We start from the raw sequence: 10,565 nt of genomic DNA, 5'->3' as shown, positions 1-10,565 counted from the left end.
TCTCTCTCTCTCTCTCTCTCTCTCTCTCTCTCTCTCTCTCTCTCTCTCTCTCTCTCTCTCTCTTCCCCTTGTGTATATATCTGTATTATATCTGTACTAATTATAACTTTCTCAAGATACGATACTGTTCTTAATAAAAGCTGTGAATTCGTTCACAGCAAAGAGCACGAAAAAATTCAATATATTTCTTCGACCTTAAAGAGGAAAAACATCGCGTTTTCCTTCCTACGATGAAAACTGGTTTAGCAGGATGATAAGGAAGGGTGAAGGACGAGGATATCGCTGGGCTAAGTAAAGCGTCAGGGTGGCGGAGTATCCGCAGATGGTAGAAGCGGTGGTCGAGCGAGTTGAAAGGGAGATCGTTTATCTCGTTTCATCGACGCGTTTGCCGAAACGTTTACCTTGTAAAGAATACGGAGGATCGCGAGAGCCATCGCTTATCCTCCGGAGCGTGCGCCGAGCCGCGGAATTAAACAGGAGAGGTCGCGCGTTTCCTGACAAATATTTCCCTTCGAAGGTTGCGCGTCTTGTGACGATTTTTTTCAGCTGGCGGAACGTTGCGACGCCTTTTTAAACCGAGATCCGCTCTTTCAAGTGACTGTCGAGAAAGACGCGATTCAACCCTTTATTTGGCAGACCCATACAAATTTGAGAAAAGCAATTTTTGAGCGTTTGATCGAAGCAAGTGATGTCTTCTGAATACAGTTGTATCGTTTTTCGTAACGACTTTCGTCATCCAGTGGCGAAAATCAAAACTACTGAGAACAGAACTACGAGCAAAACAGGCAATAATGTCAGATGTTGCTCCAGAGCCAGTGTCAATAAATGCATCTATCGTTTTTGCATCATCAGAGAAATCGACGTTACTTGAAAGCAACATTGCCAAATAAAGGGTCAGCTTGGAATCTGTTGCTACAAAAACGCGAAGACGATCCGTGCGAACGTACGGCGGTTCTGTAACGCGCTCTCGCGAACTTGTAACATCGAAGAATCGGCTCGACGAAACGTGCCCGATTTCACTTCCGCATCGAGAATCGTAAGGATACGTATGTCTCTGGTCGATCGTTAGTAGATAAAGATACAGCGAGGTTGTGAGTTATGGCACCCATCGCACTCCAGTCGTAAACTCACGTCGTAACGTGATTAAAAGTACGGCACTACTTTAGCAAAGAGCGTATATATTCTAAAGAGGAGGCTTTCATTTCGCAAAAGGGAGTGCCGATAATGAAGTACGTGCAGTTGGGAGCATAATATGGTAATTATAATGCATATATATGTATAGTATATATATATATATGTATATATATCTCTCTCACACAATACACAGCACCCTAACCACAAGTACTCGCCCCTGAGTCTGTATGAGTAATTGTCTGAGGGTCTATTTATCTTGATAAACTTAACGTGGCAACCAAGCTGGACAGTAAAATAGCCGAAGCGTTGGTTTCATGTGCGTTGCTAGGGACCGGGAGGATGAGAAAGAAATATGCACGTATATCGGCTGGACCAAATGTAACGTATCACAGCCGCAGAGTGTGACACAGCACCGCCCCAAAAAAAGAAAGAATCAGGGGCCGACACCAGAGTTCGAAGACCGACTGTGTGCCGCTGCGTGTATGTGTGTGTGTGTGTGTGTGTATGTGTGGTGAGTGGGGGGGTGAGGGTTGGGCGGGGGTGGTAAAGGGGGAATGATAATAGCGAATGCGGTTCATCAGCGTCCATAATCGCAACGAAAATCGCCCTCGGGCAATCGGCAACGCCGCGTTTCTCTCCGCGCGAAAAGGAAAAGAAAAAGGTACAAGAGATCGATTTCCTGTGCCGCGCGACAGAGTCGCGAGAGAGTTGTACACCGCCGGCAAGTCGAGTGGCGTTTTGCGCGCGCGAGAACGTACGACATGAAAAAAATATGTAAAAAAAAAGGAAAGTGAAACGAAAGAGAGGGAGGAAGAAAAAAAAAAAAGAAAGAGAAATGGACGGGAGAACAAGAGATCGATTTCCTGTGCTGCACCAGCCAGCGTCGAGTTGCGTTCGGGAGCCCCGTCGTTTCATGCTAAATGCCACGGTAAATAGCGGTCAATTTACCGGGATATTCTTTCGTGTACAACTTGCCCCGGGGATCAAAACTGGAATAATTTCGTTGAGGTCGCGCTCTGCGTCGCGGAGGGCGCGCAAAAATGACCTTCGCGTTTCGTCTGCCGATAGTAGACGCCGGCGAGTGTGTAGATTCTTCACGGCCACGGACGTTGGAAAATCAAAAATCGTCGGGATTGCAAACGACTTCGAAGTTCTGTGCTCGTGAACGCAATGCACGATACCGCGAACCAACTATCGCCGATCGCGCGAGACCGTCACGTTCGCGAAAGGACGCGTCAAGGCACGCGCGCGTTGCTCGCGTTTGTCACACTCGCGTGAAAAGAGGGCAGAGTCTCGCGGTTTGCGATCGGCACAACGTCAGAGTTCCCGTGGATGCGCGAGAAGTAATCTCCACGTTGGCGAAACGCGATGGTCGACTCGACGCGCGCTCTCCGCTCTCTTTTCGCGTCCGAGGCAGCGAAAATCAAACTCACCGGGATCGCACCGACTCGGATCGTCGACCGACAGGTGTTAGATTGGCAGATTCGACAACGGGAAATCGGCGTTCGGCACGTTTACCGCGCATTTGGCACCTACTTGCAATTCTCGGATGCTGCTGCTGCTGCTCGAACAGAGTGCTGGGAGGACAGTGCTTGCGAGAGAGGCGAAAAACAAGTAATAGTAGTAGAAGAGGAAGAAGAAGAAGAAGAAGAAATAGAGAAGAATCGGCGTTACCTGTACGCTGAACTCACCAGGGGCCCTGCCGCTCGTGAGGGATCGGCCTGTGGTCCCGACCGGAAGCGCCCGGAAGTCGGTTGGCACCGTGGAGAACGCTCAGCCAATCCCGCGCCACCTCCTTTAGTGAGCGGGGGCTTGGGATTGGCTGCTATCCAGCCTCAAGGCCGCTGATGCTTCTCCTTGCCCTTTCCAGCAGGCCTCGAGTGTTGTACTACATGGCCGTGCACGAGGCCCGGAGAACAGCTATCGGGGTGGCGACTCCGCGATTCCGCCGCTCTGGAAAAATGCTGGCGCTTCGATGGGACTGTCGGCGCGGCGAAGCGGCGGAATTGTCGGGTCTCTCACTACCCGATGGACGGAGCGGAGCGTGTCGCACGAATGTCGGATCTCCGTCGATCGGCACTGCCGGTGCGAGCGAGCGAGCGAACCTGTGTCGCGCTCGTCGCACAGAGCACGGGCGTCCAACGGATGCGCGTTTCATGTTTGATGAGTTGCTCCGGATTGATTCTGTCGTTACTTATAAATGCAGCCGTACGTGGCACGTCTGTTGGACACCCGGACTGTGGAGTAACCGGCAGTAACAGCGGTAACAGGACGGGAGGGGAAAGGGCGGTCATTCTCATAGGCGATCTTTTTTCCATGAGTCCTTAGTGTCTACCCGCGTGTCGACGGCGTCGATACAATGCGCCGATAGAAACCGGAAGGTGCATGCCGATCTCGTACAGAATCTACAATGCCAGATTGGAGCGTAGGTTGGATAAAAAAAAAACCCCTTGCAATTTTGTCGCTACGTGTCGAATTGTTATATTGATGCATAAATCAGGCCAGATCATTTCTCCGTGTCGAAGGAGAATTCGTCGCATAATTTTTGCAAAAGACGCTGTCGTTCAGCGGTGCGCAAAATCGGATCTCTGCATCGATGCGTCGGATGCATCTCCGAGTGCGTAGCGTGAAGCGTGTTGCGTAAGACGACGTTACGGCGCGAGAGAGACTCTCGAATCGCTCTCGATCTGCCGGTGAATTTTCGACGGTGGCAGAAGAAGAGCGCCAAACACGAGACCGCGCTGTATGTGTGCAGAAAATAAGAGGAACGAGCGCCACAACTACGCAACTACGCCTTCGTCTAAGCCGTGTCAATTGATCGGGTCAGCTGTTAAATTTAGCGTATGAAACAGTACAAGTATGTAACGCGGTATACGAGGTGTTCCGGAAATCGCGCGCTTCCTCTCCATCAAAGCTCGTCCTCGTCTATCATTGATCACGGTTCTTGTAATTGCTCATTATCACTGATTATCAATGTCGGTCTGGCAATTACCGACAATCGTTTCCCTACTCAGTCTCTAAGTAAGGAAGCACGCGCTTATTCGGGGACACCACGTATAAGTGCATGTAACTAACGTACGGCAATCGGCCATGTGTGCGCACAAGTCACGGACTGTCGACGGCCGCCCTCTTCCAAACGAAAGGGCGAGGTGGAGTGCCAGCTAGGCAAACAGCCAGCTAACCAGCCGGCCGGCCAGGCCAGCGAGCGGGCTCCTGGATTTTCGTCCACGACGGGAGAAGGCAGCGTCGCTCTCCCTCCTTACTTGGGCCGCGTGCGGGGGTGATTTTCGGGGAGGTAAAAATATTCCAACTTCCAACTGTTGCGCAAATGGCGAGGCGCAAACGCAGTTTCGAAGGCGTGGCAATCGACAAAGGGCCCGGAAGCGGCCGATAACGTGCCGTTTTCCATTCCCCCTCCTGTATCTTTCTCTTTCTCTCACATTCTCCTTTCCTCTACCCCTTGATCTTTTTTTCGCTGCCTCGTTACGCACCACCTGCGGAGTAGGATGCAGCCTGGCCGCAGAACAAACGAGTAACGTGCCTCCGCTCCAGTCAGGAACGCGGGACTCACAAGCACGCGACAGCGGGGCAGGAGGAGCAAGACGGGGGAGGCCGCGGCGTCGTCCAACGAGGGGCCTCTTCGGTGCGAGCAAACGGCATGGGCGTCTGGAATTCGAGACAAAGTCGTCTTTATCACAATTGCTGTTAAGAGACGTCCCTCGCTTCATCGCCTCGTCGTTCACTCCCCTTTTCTTTCTCTCTTTCTCGCTTCCTAGCTCTCTCTCTCTCTCTCTCTCTCTCTCTCTCTCTTGTTCTCTCGATATACGCATATACACACACATATACACACCTACACCTATGCAGCAGACACACACACGTATACAGCTTCTTTCGCCCATTCTTTTACTCTCTCTCTTTCACGCACACTCTCTCTGTCTCGCACATTCTTTCTCTCCCTCTCGCTTACTATCGAGACTGCCCGACGCATTTTCCGTGACGCACCGCGCACGATAAACGTTCGCCTGACGTCGTTTCTCTTCCTTGGACTGCTGAACGATAAAAAGCCGCGCTAACCTAGAAAGCGCGCGCGACGCCCCGCCGTGAGGAAATCGACCTCCTCCTCCTTCTCCTTCTCATCGTCGTCGTCGTCATCGTCGTCGCCGTCGCCATCGTCTTCATCGTCGTCGTTGTCCGTCGTGGTACGATGCACCGCGCGATCGATCCGTCGCGTGAATTATTGCCTCTTTTCTCTCCCTTCTCCCTTTCTCTCTCTCTCTCTCTCTCTCTCTCGTTCGGCAGCGACGACGCGCACGCACACGCACGCACGCACGCACGCACAGACGCTACGGCGGAATATGCAAAACGCCGAGCGATCGTTGAGGAAATCGCGAAATTCCGACGCAGCGGCTCGCGGAAGCTTGGCGAGAGGCGACCGCGATAACAGCCAGGCGCGTTTCGTGCGTTGCGACTCTTCGTGCCGCGCGCCACTCGACGCGATACCACGGCGACGACGACGGCAGAGGTAGCGGCTGCGGTGGCGGTGGAAGCGACGGCGGCGGCGGCGGCGGCGGACGATACCGACGCGAACGGGCGAGCGATCGAACGAACGGGAAATACATAAAGGCTGACCTTGGTGCGCTGCACTTCGTCGGCGGTGGTGCTCCGGGATCGCCACGAGACACGTACGACTCCCGACGGCCGGCGTGGTGCCGACGAAACGGTGAACGCGATTCTCCCTGCCATGGTAAGCGAGCGCGCCGACGGAACAGCGTCGGTCCTGTGCCTTTTCCTTTTTTTCCCTCTTTGCTCTTTCCCGACTCGCTCGCTCGCTATGACGCACGAGCTTATGGTCGCGATCGATAGATTTTCCGCAAAAGCGGCGGCCAGTCGCTGACGGAACCTCACCGACCCGTCCGTCGTGTACGAGGAGCAATCGTGGCGACGAGAAGTCGAGATTGGAACGATGATGAAAAAGAGAGAAAGAGAGAGAGGCGGCGGACTGATGTTTGCGTTCCTAACCTCAAAACGGCGCTTTTCAGGACGTCTCCGCGTTCTCCGAGGACAGTTTTGACGTGAAGGAATGGATCAACCGGACGTTCAAGTCTGCCGAGGCGCAGGAGAACAAAGACGTAAGTCGTCGGGCACTCCAGCTGCTCCCTGCCGATCCCCCGCTTTCCCTCGCTTTCGTTGACGTGCTTTTCGAATTTTCGCGTCGCGCTCGTCGCTGCAGCGACACTCGGCCACCGAACTGTCGACTCGCACCGCACGCCCGCGGTCAATGACACTGGACATCTTTTTTAAAACATTTTTTTTTATACAATGACGTAGGCGCCAGCGGTGTCGGCCAGAAAGCAACGCTTTTGATACTTGCGTGCCCTTCACGTTCGAAAATTTGAAACATTACCGACGAACAATTAATGCGATTGTTCGTGGCAGCACTCGCGCATATTTTTCCATACATATTTTTCGAATAAAGTATTATGCAAATGCGAGTTCTCATGAATCTTTCTTGACTACCTGTCGTCAATTAAATTAAAGTCGTCGACTCATCATTAATAATGGTCAATATTAAAAATAATGTATATACATCAGTTTTATTTTGTAATTTTGTCAAATAATATTTTTAAGTCTTTGTATGAGAGAGAGAGGAAGAGATAGACAATGAGTTGACCTTTTGCTCTACAGGCTTTTGTTTCATCATTGGTGATGAAGCTGCAATTGTATGTACAACAAGTCAATGGTGCCTTGGAGGAAACCAGTCAATCAGTACTCTCTAGCTTGCCAAGGATTTTAAGAGACACTCAACTTTTACAGCAGGAAACACTAGCACTAAGAGAGAAAATGGTTGCAGTCAAACAAGAGATTGCTAAGGTTTCTACATCTGTACTTTTAAATCAGATATTCTGTTTGATTTTGCATTTTGCAAAAATTTTAGACACATATATTTGAAAACAGGTAGAGAAAGATACCGCTTCTTCCATGGCAATGTTGGAAAAGATTGACAGGATAAAAACAGAACTACAAAATGCTAAACAAGGTTTGCACGAGGCTGACAATTGGACAGTGCTAGCGAATGATGTGGAGGAGGTATATATGGAAATGTTAAATTAAGATTCTTAATATTTTTAAAAATGTATGACTCAGCTGTAAAACTTAATTCTTTCTTACAATTGAATGAAACAGGTGTTTGAGTCAGGAGATATAGAAGCTATTTCTAATAAATTGTACAGCATGCAAAAATCTCTGGCCATGTTAGCTAACGTGGTCGATTACGAGGATAAAAAGCTGCAACTGGAAGGTTTGAAGAATCGCCTCGAAGCAATAGCTAGTCCACGATTAGTCCAAGCGTTTACTGCTGCTAATTTAGGTAAAACTCTAAAATATGACTGAATTCATCGTCTTGTGCAGGATGTAACCATCTAATAAAAATATCGTATTGTATTTAGAGCAATCCAAAATTTACGTGGACATTTTTAGCAAGATGGAACGTCTTCCTCAGCTCCTCAAATACTATCACAATTGTTTGAAGGTCTCCTTGGGGCAAGAGTGGAGACGCAGTATTGAACTAGCTCAGGACGAGAACGTTACATATTGGTTACACACATATTACGATAAACTGTTATCCTCCTGGCACGAGCAGGTATGCATTCTCTTCCAGATTAAAATATTATTATTGCTATCTACATATGTTTCTTGTAACTGTCTGTGTTAAAGGTGAAATGGTGCCACCAAGTGTTTCCCAATACTTCGATAGATATCCTCGTCGAGGTCTACGGTGATCTTTTGAGAAGCCTAGATCCTAGTATTCCGGAATGTATAGAGGCGGTTCTGAAACAACACTCTAACGCGGTACAATTGTCCATACTATTAGAACTGAAACAGATGACGAAACACTTCGCCGTGAATCTGAACGGTGCTATCGAAACGTCGCTTCGCGGGAAATTGCAGAATGAAAAGTTACTGCTGTTAGCGCAGGCAGTATATGCACCTTACGTCCCTTACGTCGCCAAGTACAGTACGTTCGAGACCGCGCAGCTAGAACAGCAACTTCAGTTTTTGGATCATTCACATGACGACTTGAGTGATACTATTAATTCCCTTTCGCTTAGTATTTCGCGGGTCATGGGCTACGCCAACGAAGCCAATAAACGGTGTAAACTTTTCACGGAAGGTTGTGGATATTCCGGTTTACTGCACTCGTTAAACGTATGTTTACATTAAGATTCTTCTAGTAAACCGTAAATGTGGCGAATGTCCATTCTAATTTTTCTTACATCTCGCAGATTTACTTCAACAAATATCTAGAAAAATATCAGCAAGGCCTGAGGCAACTCGAACGAAGGAAGGTGAAACACGAAGATTGGAATTTATTTCAAATGTGTCTTACGTTAATGCAAACTATAGGTAATTATTGCTCGATTTCTCGCATATAGAATATCACAAATTCATTAATTCCATTGCAATGCTGTACACAGGTGATCTCTTACATCAGGTGCAACAGTTCGAAAAGTCATTAGTGATCGACATCACGGAAGCTAACAATAAGTTACAAAGTACAAATGGCAGTGTTTTCTGTCATTATAAGAAATTGTTGCTGAATGTTTCGGGACGCGCCGATCTGGAAAATTTAATTGCATCTTTTCAAAGAGGTGCGTACGTTCAACGATAATGTAATAATCCAGAATGAAATCATAACTTATGTGTATAAATTGTCAATTGCTTTTCTTACAGAGGACAAGACAATTCTCGATTCAATCATAAAGTCAATTCAAAAACTCTGTTCCGATTTGCACCATACAACGTACGAAGTTATTTTCGCCCCAATATTTTCTCAACTGTTGTTAGTGCAAAAAGCACCAGCCTGGTCGTTGGAGACTAACAAAATGTCCAATTTGAGTTCGGATCTGCCCGATTACAGCTTTGCTCCGCAAGAATATATTACGCAAGTTGGGCAATATTTAATGACGTTACCACAGCACTTGGAACCATTCTTACTGAGGGACAATCCGTGTTTAACGCAAGCTTTGAAGGCAGCAGATCCCCAATACGCCCAAGGATTGACTGAATCGGGATTCACCGGCATACTCTTGGACATCGTTGCTCGAGGAACGTGCCAAATGTTTCAGGATCAGACCTTGAGTATTTGTCAATTGAACTCTGTTGCCTGCAAGCAGCTTGCAACGGATATCGGTAAGTTTCTTGTATCTTTATTTTTATAATTTCTAAGAACAAACTGTGAAGGATTATAAATGAAAGTTACATTTTACAGACTACCTCGGTAATGTATTCGAAGAGCTTGGTCTGAGTTTATCGGAGAATCTACAACATATGTCATTATTGCTGAGATTGCCACCGGAAGATTATCAGAACGGTAGTTCTGGGTGCAATGCCCGTGTTGTGGCCGCTGTCAGACAAATGCGTAATATTACGTCTTCCGGCTGACACAAACCGCATTCAACACAGGATAGTGTTATAACGTCGGAATTTTCTCTCGACGTATTTTCGACCAAGCAGTGATCGTTCATAAAGTTTATCCAATTATTTTCCTAACTTAATCTTATACTGCGATTACAGATTATTCTATTTAAAAAAAAAAACATCACTTTATCGATGAATAATACTATTCAAAATATGTTATGTTACTTGAAAATAAAGATTTGTTTGATATGTTATCGAGTGATGCTCTTTAGAAATAAATAGTTTAATCTGTCTGTTCTCTCTCTGAACTTGATTCATTTATCAGATATCTCGATTGTGCTGTATATATTAACTATAATATGTAGTAATTAGTACATGATAAAAACACTAATATCTCCTATTATCGCTTCCCTCTCCCTTCCTTCTTTCTCTAACATTCTCTCTCTCTCCCTCTTGGACCACCTCCATTCTTGGATAAACTTTCAAAATACGCAAGCATTGCAAATCATCGTTTAAATGCGACTTGTCAAGAAAAGTCTCATTGGATACATCCAATACTACAACTGCTCAGTAAATTCTTACATATTCCTTTAGATCTAAAAATATACATAAACTAGATGTAAGAGCTCATTGAACGATGTAGTATTGGATGCATCCAATGGTTCGATATATTCGAGTTCGATATTTCACGTTCTTCTCATGATAGAATAATAGTTGGCGTTTTTGTATGAAAATTCGTCACTTTATCACTAAATTCGATAGTCCAGAAATATTTCAATTTCAGTTAGTTGGAAAAGCGTCCGTCAATTTCAGTTAATTGGAAAAGCAGTTTTCCACCAATCTATTATAAAACGCGGATTAATTTGACTTTATACATGGCAGTAATACGAGTTACGGATATTTCGTGAAGTCAGTGTTAACGATATATTATAACTTTTGTATATATCCCATTTTACTAATCAATCTTTTGCTAATCAATTTTAAATGTTAATTTTACTAATCAATCTTAAATG

General features: G+C 46.7%; 2 protein-coding genes across 7 annotated transcripts in view; one reads left to right on the top strand and one right to left on the bottom strand.

Annotated features, from left to right (window-relative positions):
• LOC116851258 (sex determination protein fruitless) overlaps positions 1–6,471 on the bottom strand; it is a 134,194-nt gene extending 127,723 nt beyond the window's left edge. The window contains exons 1-2 of one of the 6 annotated variants that reach the window (XM_032830523.1): positions 6,154–6,471; positions 2,826–4,800 (exon numbers count right to left, since the gene is read on the bottom strand). The gene's annotated coding sequence lies outside the window, so the exon portion shown is untranslated. Of the gene's footprint in view, positions 1–2,825; positions 4,801–5,101; positions 5,637–5,763; positions 5,915–6,153 lie in introns of those variants that run through there. The other 5 variants (XM_032830519.1, XM_032830517.1, XM_032830520.1 and 2 more) reach the window with 5 other exon arrangements.
• LOC116851257 (conserved oligomeric Golgi complex subunit 7) lies at positions 5,727–9,943 on the top strand. Its single transcript, XM_032830516.1, has 11 exons — positions 5,727–5,878; positions 6,174–6,263; positions 6,820–7,005; positions 7,090–7,221; positions 7,318–7,501; positions 7,581–7,774; positions 7,849–8,340; positions 8,418–8,538; positions 8,610–8,783; positions 8,866–9,324; positions 9,404–9,943. The coding sequence occupies exons 1-11, from the start codon at positions 5,876–5,878 to the stop codon at positions 9,574–9,576; spliced, it is 2,208 nt and encodes a 735-aa protein (XP_032686407.1). The 5' UTR covers positions 5,727–5,875; the 3' UTR covers positions 9,577–9,943.
• The last annotated feature ends 622 nt before the right edge of the window (positions 9,944–10,565 follow it).

This window comes from Odontomachus brunneus, unplaced genomic scaffold, assembly GCF_010583005.1.
Source record: "Odontomachus brunneus isolate Ranch 3 - 2012 unplaced genomic scaffold, Obru_v1 Obru_scaffold_169, whole genome shotgun sequence".
NCBI classification, from domain to species: Eukaryota; Metazoa; Arthropoda; class Insecta; order Hymenoptera; family Formicidae; genus Odontomachus; species Odontomachus brunneus.
This window is presented reverse-complemented; position numbering and strand designations above follow the sequence as displayed.

Coding starts and splice junctions, on each gene's coding strand:
- LOC116851257 (XM_032830516.1), top strand. Junction 6,264..6,819: donor AGGCGCAGGAGAACAAAGAC/GTAAGTCGTCGG, acceptor TTTGCTCTACAG/GCTTTTGTTTCATCATTGGT. Junction 7,775..7,848: donor TATCCTCCTGGCACGAGCAG/GTATGCATTCTC, acceptor TCTGTGTTAAAG/GTGAAATGGTGCCACCAAGT.